Here is a 21,749-nt window from a genome sequence, read left to right on the forward strand (position 1 = left end):
ACTATAGCTCTGGTTTTCATACATCTCTTGTGAACAGAAAATATTCTGGAGCTAATATGAGGTGCAAGAGAGCTACAAAAGTTCTCAAACATTTGCTCTAAAATTGTAATATTTAAAACTGAGGAAAGTTTAGAAACATTATACACTTTTATTATTGTTTTATTATTATTTAATGAATAACAAGTTGGAAAATGTTTAGGGGTTTTGTTGTTATTAGAAAATTTACTTTAAATTGGGCCAACTGGTGCATAACAAATACCTACAAAGTAATGCAGCGGATACATATATTTGTAAAAAGTAGTTCTTAAAAGTTGGGATGAGAAAAAAATCGAAGGCCGCTATAGAACAGAAATAATACTAAAAACAGATCTAAGAGTGGCTCACTGAATCCATACTGAATCTGAGAGCTTTGAGTAGGAAGTTTATTGAAGATTGTGCCACCTGAAGTAAATCTAGGAACTGTTTTTAAGTTCTGGTCTGAAATGTATTATTGCTAAAATTTGATTTAATACTTTGCAATTATTTTAATATATTCCCAAAATCAGCTGAATTAACTTTTTAACTTCTATCCTATTCAGTATTCTCCTACCCCGCCTATTCTGTCCCCCACAATTTTAGTCAATGGAAAGTCTTGCATGAGCAAGAGAATTCTGTGTTATCATTTTGGAAATCAGTCACTGATTCATTCCTATAATAGTCACCAAAAATTGTAACTCAGAATGCATTCTAGGAGAATAGAGACTTCTTCACTTGACTGCTGCCATTCCAATCCCAGTGTCTGAAGTCAAGAAAGGGAATGCCATTACAGACAATCCTGAAGTTGATTAATGCCGTATTAGCTGCATTGGGATACTATTTTACAATAAAAACAATTTTGCCACAGCTCCATAATCAGTCACTTTCTATGAATTTTTGCATCCAATATCTCTGCTGAAAACTCCAGGGTGTTTCACTAAAGTTCATCCCACTCTGCTGAAAAACAAACGAAAGATGTAACTGTGTTCTCCATGCCAGCCTAAAGGACAGGATTGTTTTTCAAATCTTGTTCCAGATCAAACTATCTTAATAGTACTTATATCTGACTAAGCTGTTCCCAAAGTCCCAGACCAGCTCCTCAAACTTGAGCAATTAAGCATCTCCATATCTCCATTAGAATACTATGGAAGCATATTTTTTCCTAAATTTTATAGTACTACAAAACTGCAATGTTTGAACAATCAAATTACATAAGGGTGATTAACATCTTATTAATATAAGCAATTTATATGCAAAAACTAATAAAAAGTGGGAAAAGAAAAACAACAAACATTTCAGCTTGCATTCCACTGAGCAACTGAATACAACATTCAAGATCCAACACTAAAATCTCTGTACAGATGTTATCTCTTCCCTTCTCCTACCTATGGATAGCCACTGCATGGCTATAACGTGTGTGGAATGCAGTGCCAGCCAATCCCAGCGATAAACTGCATTTAAGGCTTGATACCCCTCAAATGTCTGGAACTCAGCTGAAACAAAGGCAGTTAACCTGAGACGTTCTGGCAACATTCATGCCACATTCCTGGAGATACCATCTCTTACACTTCAAGAGAAACTCACATAAAACATGTCCACGGGATGGATTTTTAGAAAACATGGCTTTATTTTAATTCTGGGTAAAGTTTTAAACACTTTTACTACAAAATATCAGGAGAGACTGAAATGCAAACCATCAGAATGTACAACACAGCAATGAAAAACATTTATTTTGTAACTGTAAACAGTAGAACTAGAGAGAACCTGGGGAGGCGGGTGGGAAGGACTCCAAGAATTCTTCAGTTTTTTAAGCAGGTGATGATCTTCAAGTGGGTCCAAGAAATATGGATACAAGCTTACATTAGAGATTACTTTCCTGGTCTGAAATAAGATATGTGGTTGTTTATATTAAAATACAAATCTTCCACAACTTTTTTCAATTACGCTAGTTCTCCCACATAATCATTAGGCAGTAAAAGCAGAATTTATGGCTGTTGCTCTAATGTTAATTTATATCAAATTATCTGTAACAATTAAAAGTAAACATGCACTCAAAATGCTATCGTCTGAGTATATGTCAGTCTCATCTAAAATGTTTCTAATTTGAATGCAAATATTTTATGGATATGCACTAAACAGCAAGACATTTTCTCAGTCATCAATTAATTTAAATCAGAGGAAAGGCTCCTTCAAGTAATATACTGCCTTTTCACTACCCTGAATTTTGTAAAATCTGTTTTTTTAATCCTGAGTGTTCTAATTACAATTTAGAAGCCATTTTTCAGCAAGGTTTTACTAGGCAAATTCTATATTTCAAGCAGAGGAAAATATGATGATAACAAAACTCTTCAGTAGACTCTTCCCTTGCTTGTTTTCTTTTATGCAAACCATCCCCTTATATTCCAAGTCGCGGTGCAGTGAAATTGTGAGTAGGAAAAGTTAAGATCATCTCTCAGATTAATTTGGAATTTTCAGGAATGGCCGCATTTATGGAATGTCCCTTCTGTTTAACAGTTGGCAGATTCTTGAGTTTTTCAGATGTGCAAGAGAAATAGCTTTTATATTTAGCCAGGCATTTAATCCTTTCCCAAGTTTGCATGAAGCTGACTACAAAACTCATTTATACTGCAGAGCTTTTCTCCTCCCATGCAGTAATCTTACACCAATCAAAAGGGAATTAAAACTGTGCTTCTTTTTGAAATTTGTCACTTCCGTTAGTCATTCCCTCCACTGTTTTTGTACTTATAATGCAGAGAGATAACGTTTTAAATGAATCTTAGTTGTTTCTAACCTATCTGAGATATAGTAATGAAGTGTCTTTGCAAGCTCACAAAGTCACAAGGATTTCTTACTGGAAAATAAATGCTCCATAAAGATACTTCCTAGCTGTGGAAGTCCAGGAAAGGCCCAGAAGTATATGTGAAGGAGTTTGATAACTCAGGATTATAACCCAATAATCTGTCATATATTAACTTGGAATAACTTACCCCCAGAGGTGAGGCTGGCCCCTACTCTCCCAGCCTTTAGGAAGGGAGTTAAGACCTGGCTTTGCCACCTCGCTTGGGGTGAGAGGGAGGACAGTAGATCATGGAGGTGGCTGGTGCCATGGTGTGGCCCCCGTGAATTCCATCATGTCCATCTTGGATTTTATATTTCATATGTTATATTTATTATATTGTATAATGAATTTTTATTGTCTTATTTATTGTAAGCCCCCCAGAGTCGTCATTGAACGAGATTGGGCAGTGGATAAATTTAGTAAATAAATAAACTTATCATCATCCATCATAGCAGGTAGCAGCACCTAGAGAGCCTTGGCTGATCTTCAAAAAAGCTAAGCTTGGTCTGACCTCATTGGTTCTTGGATAGACCAGCAGGAAATTCCAGGCCTGTAGATTAGCCTGAGAAGTCCAACAAAACAAACCCCATACATACAGCCAGCCCCACCCCAGAAGATGGTAATGGCAAATCATTTCCATTCTGTCGCCAAAAAACATGGAGGCAAATTTGACTTGAGGGAGACTTAAACTTTTATCCCCATCCAGCTATTCTACCTTTATGCCAGCACTAAAAAAATGTTCTCTTTCAAGATCTGTACAAGGAAGATGAGTTTTATAGGTTGTATTAACATTACATATAAGAGCTCGTTTTATTAATCTTGTCATTAAATTAAAATAGTTTCAAGTTATTTGACTTGTGGCTCCACCTCATGGTGAATCTTTGAAATATTTCTAGCAATATACAAACTATAATAGGCTAAATTTTTGACAAAGCTGCTGATTCACCTTTACTTTCCTTTTTACTGTTATCTTCACAACATTTTGCACAATAAATATTTCCAATATTCTGAAGGCATTTTTTTTTCATTTCTCATTGAGTTAAAACAGAATAATCAGATCTGCTCATGGGGCTATGAAAACCTGCTGCCCAAAGAGAAAAATGGAGGATGAAACAAGCATGGTAGTCTGCTTTATAAATACTATATTAGCGAATGTGATGTAAAAGGGTACAAATCCAATGAACAAAATGAAACAAAATCAAGAATTTGTGGACTACTTTGTACTATAACCTTATTAAATCTTGTGTCCTAGAAGTAGGTATACAGATTAATGTTCTTTTTCAGAACATTAATCAAAAAGTGTTTGTGGGGGCGGGGAAGAGAAAAATACTGAGAATCTAGTTTCTGTGCTAGAAATTCAAACTGCACAGTTTTGGGGGTTGAGGAGATGGAAGATCTTCTCCATTACTTGAAGGGAAACTAATGTGCAACACAAGAGGAGAAGGATACTAGGGAGATAATTAAGATTAGTAACAAGTCCCACATTGCAAGTTAGGATTAAAAAGAAGTTGTAGGTCTGAAAAGACAGCAGAATACCCATTAGTAGAGTATCCAAACTTAGTCACAAAGAAATCAACCAGACTTAAGCTAGTCATGAATTTACATCCCTTGATTTCAATGAGTCTACTTCAACTAAAACTAGTTCTAACAACATATTTTTCCTACCTTTTCCTTTCAACTGTGTGAAGAGGATGACGCATTCTTTATTCAAGAGATTACGTATATTGTATATATTCCCTACAATTAAATACAGTTTTCATTACAGAACGAACAATTCAACTGTTTCAGAAATTCAGAAATAAACTGTATCATCATTTAGTCACATCACAATTGGACATTCCTCCTAAGCCTTGGACTACTAAATGACAAAACCCTTCTCAACTCAAATTACTTTACTACCCAGAAATAATTTGTTTTAATTTTTTTTTCATAAACTAGCTATCAAGTACTCACACTTACATCTCCTGGTGTCCTTGCGGTTTGATATGCAAACTTTAACTGAATGGAATAACGAATTAGAGATTCCTATTTTGCTTAGATTAGGGAGAAGAGGGGCTAACATCAATACCAAAATCTTCAGTGGACCTTGGATGATATTTTATCTGGCCTCACTGGATTCCACATTGTTTCTACAGAAAAGGCTTGAGTGAGAATTCATGCTAATGTTCTCAGCTATTCATATTTGAACTATATTCCTCTCCCTATTTTGTGGAGCCTTTCTTGACTAGGCAAAAAAGGAAGGACGGAAGGAAAGCTAAAGCTTTCAGCTAAACCTATAGAGTAAGAACGGGGGTGGACCCCTTCCAGGTGGCTGAAAGGCTCGAGTAAAAGGCTTAAAATACAGAAAATAAGTTTTAAACATGTTTGAAGGAAACCCCATTTGTGTCAGTGAACTGAGAAGAATTCATCTGTTGTCTGGCTGTAAAACCTTCAAGCAGCAGGAATGCAGTCGACTAGCATTCCTTTAAAAAGAACATTCATCCTAATCTCTTCTCATATTCCTTTCAATTATACGTCCCCAGAGCAAAGGAGAAAACCATGACGTCCATAGTTTTATAATGGATGTTTTAAAGGCTTTTAGAAGTTAACATAGCTATGCAACGGTTTGGATTTGGTTCCAAAAAGGTGCTTCCAAAGCAAGTTTCGAGTGTACACATAGTATCTTCCTGCAACTCTTTTAAGCAGCTGTGTCTTTTCCCAGCTGCATATGGTAGTCCTTGGGGTACAAAGAAGACATGCTGTTGTGCAGTTCATCTGTGGACAGAGGTGACTCTGCAGTCCCAGTCTGGAAGTGCAGAGTCCAGCACCATGGGGGCACTGGAGGTCCGTTGTTCCAGTAACTGTGGGTGGTATTTTGCAATGCTTTCCATCAGTTTTTGGTGGCACATGTCTTCAAAGCTGGTGGGGGCTTAATAGCGCAGGGCTCACTAGTGGATTCTGTCAGCAGCCGCAGTTCCTAGTTTCCTTAGCTGGATGTCACAGTGGGGTAGGGTTTCTTTCACGGCATCTTTGTAGCCAACCTCAAAGTCTCTTCCCAGACTCCAGTTCACCACAGGGCAACTGGCGAGGCATACGGTGGTCGTCCATTCTGATGACATGTCCCACCCACTGCATCTGGGCTCTGATAATCAGGGACCCAGTGCTGGTGGACTCCATGCAATCCAAGACCTCCAGGTTGGAGACACGGTCTTGCCAATGAATGCCAAGGATGGAGTGGAGGGCATGCCTGTGAAATTTCTCCAGTTGTTTGATGTGTTGTCGGTACAGAGTCTGTCCTGTTCAGACTATGAGATGGCCAGACAGAATTACTATTAAAATTCTTTATTGAAATAACTATTTACAATAGCAAAAGTCCTTGTAATAGATTAGGCAATACAATCTCAATCAAGTCCACCCAGGCGGCAAGGGACACTCAGGCAAAGCTGCAGGTTCAGACTGTGGCAAGACAGCGAGGCCAAACTCAACTAGTTCTCTGATTGAAGCTGCAAGACTTGAAGGAGCTAGGGTGCGTGGCAACGAGGAGGCTTGAGACACAAATCTGCGAGTGGGACCAGGCTGGACTGGAGTGTCCAGGCAAGACTCGGATCTGGAGACAAGGCTGGACTGAAATGGAGTGCCTAAGCAAGGCTTGGATCTGGAGATAAGGCTGGGCTGGACTGGAACGTATCAACGAGGCAAGGCTTGGAACTGCAGGCTCGGCTGTGCTCGGCAGGGACGGCAAGGAGAGGCTCGGCTGAAGCGGCTGGTGCAGGAAGCAGGTCTGCAACAGCAGAAGGCGCTGGCTCTGGCTCCATGCTGGCTACCAGCAAGGCTTCCGATTGGTGCAAGGACTCTTCCACACGTGCTGTGAGCTCAAAAGATCAGTTGTCTCTGGCAGCTTCCTCTTGGCGTGCCTGCCTTTTTAAGCAATCCTTTCCATGCCTTTTCTCACCTGCAGCCAATCGAGCCGCCTTTTGATTCACACGCTTCTTGGCTTGTCTTTCTCAAGCACTGATTGGAGAATTTAAATCTCTCTCCAAAGTTTGACCAATCAGCGTCCCTGGTTTCTCCTGCTCTGCTGAGTCACTTCTGGGTTTTATTCCTCCAAATCCTTCCTGATAAGTTTTGTTTTCCCCTTCTGACTCTGGATAAGTTTCATTTTCAGAGTCAGAAGCAGGCTCAAACCTCACAGGGTCCAGGCTCACATCCATATAGGAGAGAAGGGATAACCACAGCTCTGTAGACTTTCTCTTCATGGAGAGATGGCTGTTGTGTTGATTGAGCACTCTGATAAGCAGCCACCCCAGTGCCTGGCTGGCCTGGCTGATCCTGGAGCCAATTTCTTTGTCCAAAGACCCATTGCTCTAGATGATGCTTCCCTAATATTTGAAGTTGTTTACATTTGTCAGCTGGGTGTCATCAAAAGTGATTTTCGGTTCTACGAGGTTGGCATTTGGCACAGGCTGGTAAAGTACTTCAGTCTTGTTCAGGCTGATAATCAAGCTGAAGAGCATAGCAGCATCTGAAATTTATTCAGCATCAACTGTAGATCACTGTCTTTGTGTGCCAGGAGTGCACAGTCATCAGCAAAGAGGGTTTCCTGAATGACTGTATGGAGGCACTTTGTCTGTGTGTTCAAGCGGCAAAGGTCAAAGAGAGAGCTGTCCAATCTGTACCTGATGTACACTCCCTCCTTCAGACCCTGGACAGCACATGACAACATGCAAGCAAAGAACAGACTGAACAGGACGGGGCTAGCACACAACCGTTTTACCCCATTGGAAATAGAAAACGCAGCTGATATATCATTGTTGTAAAGACCTGTCCCATCATTCCGTCATGGAGTAGCTGAATCAACTTCACAAATTTCCTCAGACATCCATAACGTCTCAGGATGATCCAGAGAACCTCCCTGTTTACAGTGTCAAATGCCTTTGTCAGGTCAATGAAGACAGAGTAAAGAGGCGTGTTCAGCTCGATGCACTTCTCCTCATGTCTGCTGTACTCCGTTCAGACCAAAAGCCACACTGTGCCTCTGGAAGGTTCCCTTCCTAGAAAGTGACAAGTCTGTTCAGGAGAATGTGGGCAAAGATCTTGCCTGCGATGGACAGTAGTGAGATACCTCTGTAGTTTCCACAGTATGATTTGCTTCCCTTATTTTTATAGAGAGCCACAATGAGCCACAGGTTGTCAGGCATCTCCTCTGAGAACCAAATGTCTTCCAAGGTGTCTTGGGATGTCTATAAGTTTCAAGTATACACATAGCAACTATTTCTGCAACTCTTTTAAAGAGTTGTGCCTTTTCCCAGCTATAAGCTATACAATATATATAAACCCTGCTCCAAGTCCTAAATTGTTCATGAAAGTGGTCTTGAAGTACAATATGATTAGGAATTTATACAAGGTAGAAAACATTTTTGTTTCAAGTTTAGAAAAAATTAATCTCACTTGCAATGTTCTGAGTTGGTTGTATTCTAACAGAACAATACTCTAAGCAACTTAGATGTTCTGTTAGACTGAAACTCAGAAAGTTTTGAATATTCTGGCCTTAAGAGGTTGCTATGAGGAACAACTGGTACATGACCCCACAAAAGATGCACCGATTTAAAGAACTGCAAACAGGAGTTATGTTCACATCCCATGCGAATCCAAGGCACTGCATAGTCTTAAAAATATTCTTTGGCAGATTTTCTTGTAAGTAAACTGACTTACAGCAGATAGAATAGACTGCTTCAGTATCTACTCTTATGGCCTAGGAGTCAAAAGTAAGGAAACAAGCAGCCTTGTTCTTTTCTCCCACTGCTTCCTGTGACTAGAACACTCAAAATCTTTCCACAGAAGATCTAAATTGTTTAGAACTTTGTTCTGACGGAACACAGCCAATTCAGACCATTCCAGGTGAGATTCTTTATACATTTTCAAGAAATGACGTGGCACCAGGTAAATTCTAACCCGTGCCTGTTCCCATGTCTTGTGTGAAGAGATAGAGAGGAAGTACACACCCTTTAGGCAGAAAGCATCCATCTTTGTCCTTTGCTCAAGACCCAGAAGGAATAGGGAGAAACCGTTAGCTACTCATGGTTTCTTATGGAACAGAGGCCATGGCTCTTAAGCACGCAAATATGCATAACACATGCTGCTAGTACCACTAAAAATAAAATTATTTTCTTTATTAAATGCTCATACTTTCTTTTTACTTTAGCACTTTCTAAAATAAAAATATCAGTTCACTTACCTGGTGGAATAAAAAAATAGTTTCCAGCAGTCAGACAATAGTTTTGATCATACAGCGTTAAAAGAAGTTTACCGCAACTAATGTGAAAAACCTTGAAAAATGAAAGCCATAAGCATAATTTTAATAGCATGAATAGGTTTATTCTCTGGCAACATAATGATAACAAATAATTTTCTTTGAATCTTAAGTCTGTCTACATAAAATTGAGAAGACCTACGACATTGGTTGTACTTTGGTTGTACTCCAAATACAAGTTCTATTTGTCAGATCTAGGAATAAGCTCACAGAATCCTACACCTAATAATACTAAGGGACAGTAATGAATGTCTGCTCTGGTGACACACATCATTTAGTTGACTACTGAAATATTATATCCAAGTGTTTTGTACTTCATTCCAGATGCCTTGGAAACTAGGAGTCAAGTAAATTTTGTGCTATATTCTACTCCAATACATCATAGTCCTAATGTTTTCCACTCATTTTCAGGAGGAATCAAACAGTAGCTATTCCTTAACAATAACAAAAACAGCCTATCACCAGAGTATGAAGGATACTGGAGCTGATGTATTTAGAAAGAAAGTAACAATCTTATGAGTCTGTGAATTTTCCTGTAAAGCAACATTTAATGCATTATATTTTTCTCAACAGCACACCAGGGCCCCACATTTTCCACAATTCCTGATAGGAAGAGCAGTTCATTTTGGGATATTGTCATGGTTCCTGTTCCAATGTTCCTGGAAGACATCGTAACGGGTTCCCATGCCATGGTGCTGACACGAGTTGCTGTATGGGAGGGGGCTGCTCCTGTTCCTTGTACTAGGCTGCGATGCAAGGAGTGAAGAATGAGGAATGCATGTTTGGGTTATCTCGCCTTGTCAAGGAGGTTTCCTGCAGACCGGCAGGAACCGTTTTAGGGGCACCTGTGGGCATGGAATTGTGCCGACTTTGGGGGGAGGGACTGGGAGTTGCTTGGGTTTTTATTGGGAGACATCCCACACTTTCACTATTCTCAGCTTTGCTTGTGATCCTGCATACTATTCATTATTAAATCAGATATCCATGAAAGCCTTATGTGAGTCTGATAGTGATTTTGAATAGGTAATCATTACAGATATGTTAATTGGTCTCAAATATCAGAGTTTAGATGAACGAATTTGTGACTGTGCACCCTAAGCAAGTTAGAATTTAATGATAGCAGAAATCAGACTCTTATTTCCTGTCTGACCCATCTATTAACAGAGAACCGAGATGCTTACTTCCCCTGAAGCCTGTTTTATAAGACACAAATAAGCGAATGGCCTTCCTCTCCCCCACTCTGCACTTCAGGCAAATTCTTAAGGTCCTGTGCATAAATGCATTCTCTAGGATGGTTGGAATTTGTGCAGAAATTTGCTAACCCTACCTCCTGTCCTCTATGAAGCTTAAGAGTTGATTTTTGACATGAAGACCTTCCTCTTCTCTAGGAAGCAGAACTGAGACCGAGAAAGAGGGGGGGGGGTTCTCTCCACTAGATCCCAAAGTCTAAGCTCTGCTTCTGACTAGAAGTGGAATTAACCCTTTCCTGTTAGCTCCATCAGTGACCAAGAAAATGATATTTCGTATTCGGGTAGTCCTGGTGATCGTTTGAAGTTACAACAGTGTAAAAAAAAAGAAAAAAAAAAGCTTTGCAATCAGTCCTCGCATTTATGATTGTCACAGCATCCTGCGGTCACATGATCACCATTTGAGCACTTTGCAATCTGTGCCCATCACAGCCTCCTATGGTCACATGCTTGCCACTTGTGTGCTTCACAACTGCCTTCCAACAGAGTTAATGGAGAATGGGGAAGTAAAATTGCAAGTTGTGGTCATGTCTCGCTTAATGACTGCAGTGATTCGCTTAACAACTAAAACCGAAGTGATGTAAGCCCGGCGTGGTCATGTGATTTTCCACTTACTGCTGCACTATGCAATGGAGTTGCCAGTCCCAATTGTGGTTGCTAAGCAAGGACTACCTATATTTGGGTCCCTATAATCTCAATACTAGATTCTTGCCAGAAGAAAACCAGTACAGTAACTCCTGGATTAAGGACATCTTGCAAAAAGCAGGTTCTCTTTGCTTAAAGATTAGTGCACTGTCAGATATCAAGCTTCCATCCATTTCACAAGCCAGAAGGCCTGGGGATTTCAACAGTTTTTAATAGAACAAAAGGTTATTCATATAAACTCCAGTTTCCAATATTTTGATAATGTGAAAACTTGCTCTTCCCCTGGGTGATATTGAGGATGAGGATGTGGGGAAAAAGAATAACTATCCTGAGTAAATTTCCTATGATGGACCTCTCTACTTCTATTGCATTCTGCAGAATCAATACAATGGAGAGACAACATAGGCTCCAAACAGCTTTATCAGACAGCATTACATTATGATAGAAAACAGTTTTATTTTAAAGGAAAAAAAATAAGCTGCCACAGTTCCAAGGAGGTAAATCTATAGGTAATGAATTATTAATACAGCACTAGACACTTATAAAGATGAAAAGCTACAAGGTTAATACACCATGCAGTGCAAATGTTAGTGGGAATAATTTGCTCATATTCTTGTCCCCAGTTTCATTCATTAACTTTGCAGATTTTTTTTGACTAGTAAATGAAGCAAAGGAAAAAAGAATTCACATCATGTTCTAGGATGTCTCCTCTGTGCACAGGAGCTGCAAATACATATAGAGAGAGACAGCAAACATGTGCATGAGGCAGAGGAGCAGACAAAGAATTTTCAACAGAAAGGAACCTCATGATGCTCATGATTTGTTGATCTTAGAGGTTAGCTTTCATAAGTTACATTTTATTTTATTTTATTTAATCCGTTCAATTGTGTCCGATTCTTGGGAGACTGCCTGGACAAGTCCCTGCAGTTTTCTGGGCAAGGTTTTTTTGGAAGTGGTTTGCCATTGCCTCCTTCCTAAGGCTGAGAGAGAATGACTGGCCCAAGGTCACCCAGCTGGGTTTGTGCCCAAGGCAGAACCAGAACTCATGGTCTCCCGGTTTCTAGCCTGATGCCTTAACCACTACACCAAACTGGCTCTCTTCATTTTATATTACATGTTGCTAAACATGTAGATTAAATTTTGGTAAAAGCATTTCAATTTTCAGCTGTTAACATGAACAGAGCATAATTTCTTACTAATATCTATTATCTGTTAGGTACCTGTCTTTATTTAGAATCTGAGAAAAATTTATAAATGAACACCATTTAGAATTACGCTAAAAGGATAGTTGAACTCAGGGAGTACATCACAAAGAAGGTTATTTTCAGCTCAAACAGTAAGTTCTATCAATATACAACAAACACCTATTTTTTTCTCTGTGATTAACTGCTTAGAGCATCCTTTCTGAATGGAAGAAAGCAAGCATGTTACAACAACCCATGCAGAGAGGCAACAGGCAAACTAAGAACACGTAATTCTGCTGTGTTTGCATCAAGTAACAAAATTATTAGCCCACGGGAGTGGGAAGAAATGAGACCAAAGCAGTAAATATATAGAGATGCATTCAGCAGCCTTGTCTGTCAAAGTTCAAAAGAGGCAAATTTCATATAACACATTTAAATGGCATAGCACAAGTTCCAAAATTGTTGCCCTATATACTCTTAACTTACTTAATTTACTAAATGTGTGAAATACTTAAATAAGCGTCACTAAGATAAGATTGAAAGAAAATAGTTAATGGAGAAGAATGTTAATGAAGAAGAATGATAACTGGTCAAAATGCAATGTAATATTAAATATTAATCTTGCAAATACAAATTATTCCATCATGCAAAGAAAATAAATAAAATAAATACTTACCAATGTGTCTGTGTGGGAATACTGATATCCCTTTTCTTTTAATGGTTCTAATATCATTTTTCCAGCAGAAAAGGAAGGAGTACTCAGGTATTTATAAATGGACAATGCTTCATTATTGATGCAAAACATGTGTGAACTACCATTGTTCACGCATTCTGTTATAAAATCAGAAAATAACACTTAATATTCACAGGAGAAGGAAATATTAAATGATATATACTGATCCTCCCAGTTTTACTCATAGGCAAAACCTGCTTACATTTTTACAAAATAATCACATAGGAGCCATAAGCACATACTGTGTCCTAGGCAATATCAAAACTGCAGAGTATATGATATGTAAAGTTAAGAATACTGTATACATAAAAAGGGTTAAGATTCTGACTTGGTCTGTTGTGTGGGAGTTATGCTCTGCAGTGATTATACAATTCTTGAGCATACTGCGATAATGACTGCACAAAGTTTTGCAATGCTCATGGGAGCTGTTGTTGACTTGTCTGCTGAAGGGTGGAGTGTAAGGTCATCGTCTTCTAAATTTTGACAGAAGATTGGCAGGAGAGGTAAGAGTAGATCGTTGTGCCATAGTGAGTAAAGAGGCCAATACAAGATGTTATGGAAGATTGTTTTGATTTCCCTCAGCAGGCAGGGCAGAGACATGTCTGTAGAAGAGTGCCATTAAATCATCCTTCTGGGCATGGAGATGATAGCTCATAACATTTGGCCAAGATAAAAGCTCTGCTAAATGGTGGCTGAAAAATATCTGAAGGATAGGGGGCTGCCAGAAAAAGTTTAGTGGCAAGCTCAACTATATACATTTGAGTCATGTGTTGAAGGTTTGTTGTTTCATTCCTGTTGGGTTTTGTCAAAACCAAATGTATTCAGATATTGTAAGGACACTGAAGATATTCTCTTAGATGGTATGGATGTGTAGCTGACACAAAGGATCAGGAAAGCCAAAGAACTCTCAAAGTAAATTAATGTAAGTCAGTAATTCAAGTGGCTGAACTGAGTTCAGAACTCTACGGAGATCAGGTCAACTTCCAGCCTTAGGAAGAGGACTGGGTACAGATCAGGGAACACCAAATAAACCCCTTAGGGATTTCAACTGAACTGTCTCATGAGGGGCCTCTGAGTGGTATTTTCAGACCTGGGTTTCACAAGTTAGGTGACTCATCACTTTTGCTTTGTTGTTAATTGCTCCTGGGATGTGATTGTTGAAGTTTCATCTCACAAATGCAGTCTGATCTTTTCAGATGCTGATGCCAAAAAGAAAACCTTGACATATTTAAATGATTTAACATTTAAATTTTGATATAAAATGATTTGTTCTCTGCTAATGCCATCAATTTTCCAAGAATGGTGGCATGACTCAGCATTTCTGGAGAACCCAATTCATTTTATTTTAGTATAGTTTATGTCAAGGCCATTATCTCTACAATGGGGCACAAGGGCCCAAATCTTCTCATACATATTATAATATAAAAAGATTTAAAAACAATGGCACATCATCTGCAGAGAGGACCAAGCCAGCTCTATTGGCTATTGCGGTTGACTGTAATTCAGGTCTTGACAGCCTTTCACCCATGGATGTTGGTATACAACCAGTTTCACCCCTTGCTGAATGGGCACAGGGGCAGTAAGAACAAAGTGCCAATCAAAATTGCATGGCATTATTTTCACAGAACTTCAAAATTAGAGAAAGAAGTCATTCACTGTGATGAAGGAGAAAAACTCCATTCCCAATATACTTCTGGGTACTGAGTCAAACCCAGCTTTCAAGTCAATAAAGGTGACATAAAATTTGCCTCATAGCCATTAAGTATATTTTTTGGTTAGATACTGGAGGACCTGACAATGGTTGAGAGTTGAGCTGCCTTCTGAAAGCCCAGCTTGTTCCATTGCTAAGATACTGCCTTGTATTAACCAGTCCACCAATTATAGATGAAAATGCCTAGCACAGAGCTTGCTGAAGATGCTCCACAGGCTAATGGGGCAAAAGTTTTATAGATTTTTAAAATATCAACACTCTGATAGGTTTATACTTGACAGATGTTACTTAAAATGTGCTATTTGGCTATAGCTAAAATTTAAGCTTACCAATCCATGTTGGCCTGTAAGATCTACTCTAATTTTAGCAGATCTTTCTTCTTTTAGCTGGGAGATAAGTTTGGTAACCTCCAGAGCCCAGATTGGTATGTCTTCAAGAAATACGTTGCTGACCTGCAACTAGTGTTGGAAATGATCAGTGCATGTGTAGATGGTCCAGGGGGACCCTTGGTAAGGGCAGGCAAAAAAAAAAAAGGTGATATAATGAGAACCCATATAGGAAAACGATCTGCATGCTTTGTGAATGATCTTATACCAGAATAAAGCACATTTTCTTATACTTGTCATAAACATATTTAAAACTATGTCATATCACTCACCTAGAAGAATCTCTTGATTAGATGCTTTATCAAAAACAACAGCTGGCTGAGAAAGGTCTTTTAAGGAAATTGAGTTATCATGCATGTTCTCTGCAAAACAAAATAGAGAGGACTGGACTTAAGGCCAGACAGTAGTTACAGGTAGTCCTTACTTAAGGATGGTAATTGGGACCAGAACTTCCATAGCTAAGTGATGCAGTCGTAGAGCGTGACTTCATGTGACCGCACCGCTTAGTGATGGCAATTCCAGCAGTCCCCATTGTTAAGCGAGGATTGTAGGTTATTGAGGACCTCATGTGACTGTGACTTGCGACTTCCTGCCAGCTTCCAAAAAGCAAAGTCAATGGGGAACAGGACAGCAGGCAGGTGAGTGCTACAGAGTGCAGATGGGTACTGTGGCGTGGTGGAACTGTGGGCGGGCATTGCGGTGCAAAGGACTACCTGTATAAGGATATGAGTTTCTATTCAGTGAGGGTACTCTAATAATCTTTATTACAAACATCTTTTTTTTTTATTTTTTGCAAGTGTGTACATTCCACAAACATAATGCTGTGATGATCATACCCATCTCCAGAACAAGTTTCCTAGTAACTTTTGGTTTAGGTTTTCCGGGTTCTCTTTGTTCAGGCGATACTATTCCACCAAATACAAAGCCTCCTGAAACAATAGAAAAATTAATTATATTCTATGTAATACCAATTTTAAATTGTGTTAATCAAGATGGGATGGAATCACTGGAATAACAGGGTCACCTACAGCAGATAGCCTGCCAGGTCTATAAACTAATGAGCTGACTTGTCTCCACCCAGAAATTCGTGTTTCCTAATTTCATGATCATAGTCTCGGTTGTAGAAACTAACAGTTTGTGGGGTTATTTCCTAAATGTAAAAAACGCTTCCATTGTGGAGAGGCAACACAAGGGGAAAAATAGGCTATCCACGTCATCAGTAACTTGGGTGATGCCATAAGTGGTTATGCTTCCTGTTACAACATTCCTGAGTAATACCATTTTAAAAGAAAATGATTCCATTTTTTAAGTGCTGCTCTGCAGTAGAAATCTTTGTGCTTTCAGCAAACCGTCTCATGGGATTTCATTGCTAGACAGACAATTCTAGGTCCTATTTTTTTCAAAAAATCAAAAAATACAAAACAAAATCAGAATCCTTCTAGTCCAAATTTTTAAAGTCACAGGAAATTATTTGGGAGGTTATGGAAGGCAAGTACCTCTTACAAACAGAACAAGTACTAACAAGATAAGCAGATCTATGTGAATGCCATTCATTTTAGTGCATGTTACAATGAGGTCTGGTAATACTATGTCCATGGACATGATACTGCTCTTGGGCATTTGCTGCCAATCAAGGCCTTGTTTTGCCCATGTCTTTTTCATGACTGTAGCCACAGCTGCAGACACTGGATCTCTTCATTCCTCTCTGTCAATTTGGGCTCCAAGTGGTCCCAAAGCACTCTTCAGAAAAGAAACCACATGTGGCAGCTATAACCTGGGGCACTGATGCTTTCCATTCAGTCTACCAAATCCAAACTGAAAGGAAAAAACAGAGAAGGGGGGAAGGGTGGGAGTATTGCTATTTGGTAAGCTGTTGAATATTACAACAGGATGGTACTAAAACTGTCTGGAGGATAAAAGGTAACCCAGGGAGTGATGTGCTATGGGAGGCAGGGAGAACCAGCATGGGGTTAGCAAAGGCAGTAAAAGCAGGAAGGGAGAGAAAAAGCATTCGGACGTCAGAAAAGGATGATGGACCAGTGGTCTCTATGGTGTAGGATGGCTAGGGAGCCTAACACTGGGAAAGCAAGGGCAGCATTACTGTATGAGAGAACGGGATCTATGATTATCTAATATATGTGTATACATACAGGTATCTTTACCAAGTAGCTTACAAATTTGTTTAATAAATAATAGCTGATTTGATTGTGTTTGTATCTACTGCAGGGGGTGGGGGGTCGATGGGTTTTTGGTACTGTGGATTTTAATTCTGTAAGCCGCCCAGAGTCAAATAAATAGCTTCTTTGTGCAGGCAATGTTGGATTTTTGCATAATAGGGATTTACGGATATGTGAATTTCAGAAGAATGTACTGTATTTAGAAGAAATTTGGAGAACTTTTCTGTGCAGTATGTTTGTTGAAGCAGAACACTGTAGATTCAAAATAAGCGCATGCCGCCTTTTAGATTCATCCATTTGCATTTCTAAAAAAATGTTCCATTACAAATAATGGCAGCTCCCCAATTCAGAACCCCTGAATTACACACCTGAAGCTCTTGCCTTATAATCAACACGTTCTCCTCGCCAATATTCCAACGGTTTAATACGTATTCTTTTGGTCCGACGAACATTGGGTGTGTTTGTAGGCAGTACTATTAAAAAAGAAATATACAAAAGTGTGTATCTCGGGTAAGTCCCAAAATAGCAAAACAAACACACACACACACACACACATAAATATAAATAAAAGACGGGGCAACATTTTGGTAAGTCACTCTATGCAACATGCTTAATAATTCAATATTGTTTTAACTGCAAGATTTAATCATTTCTTTTCAATGTTTCTTTCCTCTATAATTAATGGTAAGAGATTATATTCGTATAATATGCTTTTATATCTGTTGGAGAAGGTCGGAAGTCACTTTCTTTCTATATTTTCATATGTTTCTGCACTTTTATAGTTTTTCTTTTTTCTTTAGTTCTGTATTCTATCCTCTCTGTATTTTATATTTTGTATTTTAACTATACTTTGAAAATTAACAGTTTTATTAAAAAGTCTTTCCTCTACACTACATTCAGATTAATATATACAATTTCCCATTTTAACCTCATGACTTGTAAAGTAGGTTAATCTGTGTGAATGGCTCAATCATTCCATTAACCTTGCAGCTAAAAAGTAATAGAAACCTAATTTTGCCAAATTTAAGACTCAACACCACATTGTTTGTCATATAACCAGTATTTTTCATATTATATTTGTCCGATGTATGAGAAATTTAGCCAATATTCTTCAAGAGTCCTCAAGTATGGCTGAATATTAAAGAGCAGAAAATCAGAAAAGATACCACCTTTTCAGACTAACAAATTTTATTTAAAAGGCATAAGCTTTTATCAGCTACAGCTCACTTAATTGGATGCAAGGAGTGATGAAACACCTCAGGAATCCAAGCTTGGCATCTTCTACCCACTTCTCAAAATACACAAGAAAGGCAACCCGAGCCATTCAATTGTCTCAAGCATCAGAATATCAAGTTTCATGGAGTCTGTACTTAGATATTATGCCACTGGCACTTCATGTTATACATAAGATACATTACATAAAAGACTTCCAAAGAAGACTGAAATCCATCAGCGATCTCCCTAACAATACCATTTTAGCCATCATGGATATTGAGGCGCTATACAGCAACTTCTCCTACAAACATGGAGTTCAAACCATCATGAACACCATCACTAATATTAACACAGCACACCTTTGCCACCAGACTGCATGACTCATCCATAACTACTTCACCTTTGGCAAAAACATATACTTGCAAATCAGTGGCCCAGCCACAGGCACACACATGGCTCCACAGTATGTCAAAATCTTCATGGCTTTCTCAGCTCTTATCCCCTGAATCTCCTCTTTGAGATTCATTGATTACATTTTCATCATCTGTATCCATAGAAAATAATCTCTCAAGAAATTCCACCACAAACTCAACAATTTCCACCCAACCATCAAATTTAGCCTCAACCTATCTACAGAACAATTATGAACTGAACTACTCACCCACCCAAAAAGAACAATACAATCAATACAAAGAAAACCAAAAACAGAACAGTACTGGTTGTCACATACAGCTCACAGTTCAATCTACAGTATTTAAACACATTATTAATAAGCTACAGCCCATACTGAATTATGACACTGTCCTTTTGCAGGCACTGATTGGCAGGCACATACTTGCATATAGATAACCACCCAAACCTGAAGCAGCAAGCAAAGAACCCCCAAAGAACAACTATGCTAATGGAAACCAGATCATGCAACAAATCTTGGTATCTACTTTGCCCCCACATCTATACACCAACAGTATCAGCACAGGCCCCAACAACTTCACACACAAAATTAAAGGCATCTTCACATGCTCTTTCTCTAATGTAACATATGTCAACATCTGACAGCAATTCCTTTCTGGATTCTACATAGGACAAATAGGACAAACATTGTGCAAACAAATTAACCAATACAAGTTTGACATTAAGCCTCAGGACAAGGACAAAGTAATATCAGAGCATTTTAACCTCCCAGGACACTCCATTACAAATCTCAAGCAGCCATTTTGGAAAAAAGAAACTTTACCAGCTCCACTGAGGGAGAGATTGTAGAACTCACATACATAAAGGGCTATCTCAGAAGGTCTCGACAAACACAACTGTTTTTTTTAACACTTGTAACATTACAATTGTTAATTAATAAACTACTTGCAGTCTGTCTCACACATATTCTGCATTTGTATAACTACCCTCCCCAAATCTCTGTTTAAATCCTACATCAGTTTAATCATTCCATGCATCTAATGAAGTAAGCTGCAGCTCATGAAACCTTACGCCTTTTAATAAAATGTTAGTCTGAAAAGGTGCTACCTGATTTTGGCTATCATCCACTTCTACAGTTGTCCTCCCTATAATGCCTCTAAAGAGCTGAAAAATTTAAAACTCTGCTCCTATAAACTCAAAATCTGCATCAAGTTTCTTAGCAAGTGAATGTTTATATAACTGGGCTTTATCATTTTTTTCCAAGCAGAATTATTATTTCCCCTCTATTAAGAGTAGCAAAACAAAAAATACTATTTCACCAAGAAAAAGATCCATCAAATCATAAAGTAGTTCAATGCATCCAAAGGGAATTTTCAATCTATTTTTCATTCACACATCACTCACATGCTACATGTTGTGAGCCACCCAGAGTTGCTTAAGATGGACGGCCATATAAATCTTTTCAATAAAACTAACAAATAAATAAATAACAACCTCACTCAGGTACTGTAGGTATGTTGATGGGTTAGAAATTCACTTCAAGAATTCTCAGCTGATAACCCTAACCCTTTATTTGAACAGCAGCCAACTGGGGAAGGCTGCTATGCAACAAAGTAAGTTTCACAGATTTAAAAGCTATTTATGTGATATGAAATTAAGACTTATAGTTGCCACAGTGATCAGATATAGTGAGCCGTTTCCACTAAGAAGTACCGATGCCTCTTGCTGACCCTTTTCCATATCTGCCTACATTTTCCCCAACAGGAGTTAAATTATATTGCCAGATTGGTTTTTATTATTGTGCCACTAATCCTATCATGGTTTCACTAACAGACAGGCTTGGACACAGTAACAGCATTTTATTTCAATTTATTTTAGTTCCTATTTTGTGTCCCCCCCTTTTTTTTAGCTCTCCTCCATAGTATTGTTTCAGAATAGGCAGTGATACCACCTAAATTCTAATACAAAATACTCATCTATATCTATTTTCAAAGTTATATTTTAAATGCTTTACATTTAAATGTTAAATATGTTATATTTTAAATGCTGTCATTTAAACAGATAGTCTCCATATGGAGAGAAAGATCCCAGTAACCATTCAGAGGTCTAATACTGTACACCATAAATTTAAACTGAAAATACATGAAAACACACAAAAATATGAATTCATTATCATACGATTCAAAATTCTATAATATTGTTTTAAATATATGCAAGCAGTGTACAAGAAAATGATATTGAACAATACAAAGTACTGTACCTGGAAATTTCATTTTAAAGCTGCCTGTGTTGGTTAACAAGAAACATTAATAACGTAAAAATAAACTTACAGATTTCTTGGTTTTGTATGGAACCTTTCCCATGGAACAGAAGGTTGGTTTTATTTTTTTAGCTTTTGTAAAAAACTAAATAAATAAAACTTACCTAGTTTGTGCTTTAATGAATTTGACACTAGGCCATTTAGATTGTCCTCCAAATCTGTAGATTCATCTAAAAATAATATAGAACATAAGAAATACAGAAAGAAATTAGACAGGTGTCAGATACTTTATTACTATGGATGTAACCTGAGTGCAAATTAGTCTGAGCTTGGAAAAATTGTTTCAGGTGTTCTGTTTTAAAACGTGGCACATAACATCGTTTCAAGTTGCCCTGAGCCATTTGGATAGTCGTTTTGCACCTTACCACTTTTTTTTTAATCTCACCCCGGGGAGAACAGCAGCTGCAATTGTCAGGGGTGGATAAAATAATCTGGAGGCCTGTTGGAATGGTGGGGAGTGGAGAAGCAAAGGAGTACAGATCTCTTAAGTCCCACTCTGGATCTGACTCTGCTATTGGTGAGAAAATGACAAAGGAACAAGAGTGCTATGAGGGACCTGTGACTGGAGGGTGCCCGC

At 38.4% G+C, this 21,749-nt stretch overlaps 1 protein-coding gene across 1 annotated transcript in view; it reads right to left on the reverse strand.

Moving 5' to 3' along the window:
* Positions 1-1,618: 1,618 nt before the first annotated feature.
* CENPC (centromere protein C) overlaps positions 1,619-21,749 on the reverse strand; it is a 41,326-nt gene continuing 21,195 nt past the window's right edge. Inside the window, exons 13-20 of the mRNA XM_063302048.1 lie at positions 21,277-21,342; positions 17,595-17,699; positions 15,886-15,978; positions 15,322-15,411; positions 12,896-13,050; positions 9,069-9,159; positions 4,520-4,591; positions 1,619-1,896 (exon numbers count right to left, since the gene is read on the reverse strand). Coding sequence (XP_063158118.1) covers positions 1,877-1,896; positions 4,520-4,591; positions 9,069-9,159; positions 12,896-13,050; positions 15,322-15,411; positions 15,886-15,978; positions 17,595-17,699; positions 21,277-21,342 — 692 coding nt within the window. The 3' untranslated portion in view covers positions 1,619-1,876. The remainder of the gene's footprint in view (positions 1,897-4,519; positions 4,592-9,068; positions 9,160-12,895; positions 13,051-15,321; positions 15,412-15,885; positions 15,979-17,594; positions 17,700-21,276; positions 21,343-21,749) is intronic.

The sequence above is a fragment of the Candoia aspera genome, chromosome 4, assembly GCF_035149785.1.
Source record: "Candoia aspera isolate rCanAsp1 chromosome 4, rCanAsp1.hap2, whole genome shotgun sequence".
Classification (NCBI taxonomy): domain Eukaryota; kingdom Metazoa; phylum Chordata; class Lepidosauria; order Squamata; family Boidae; genus Candoia; species Candoia aspera.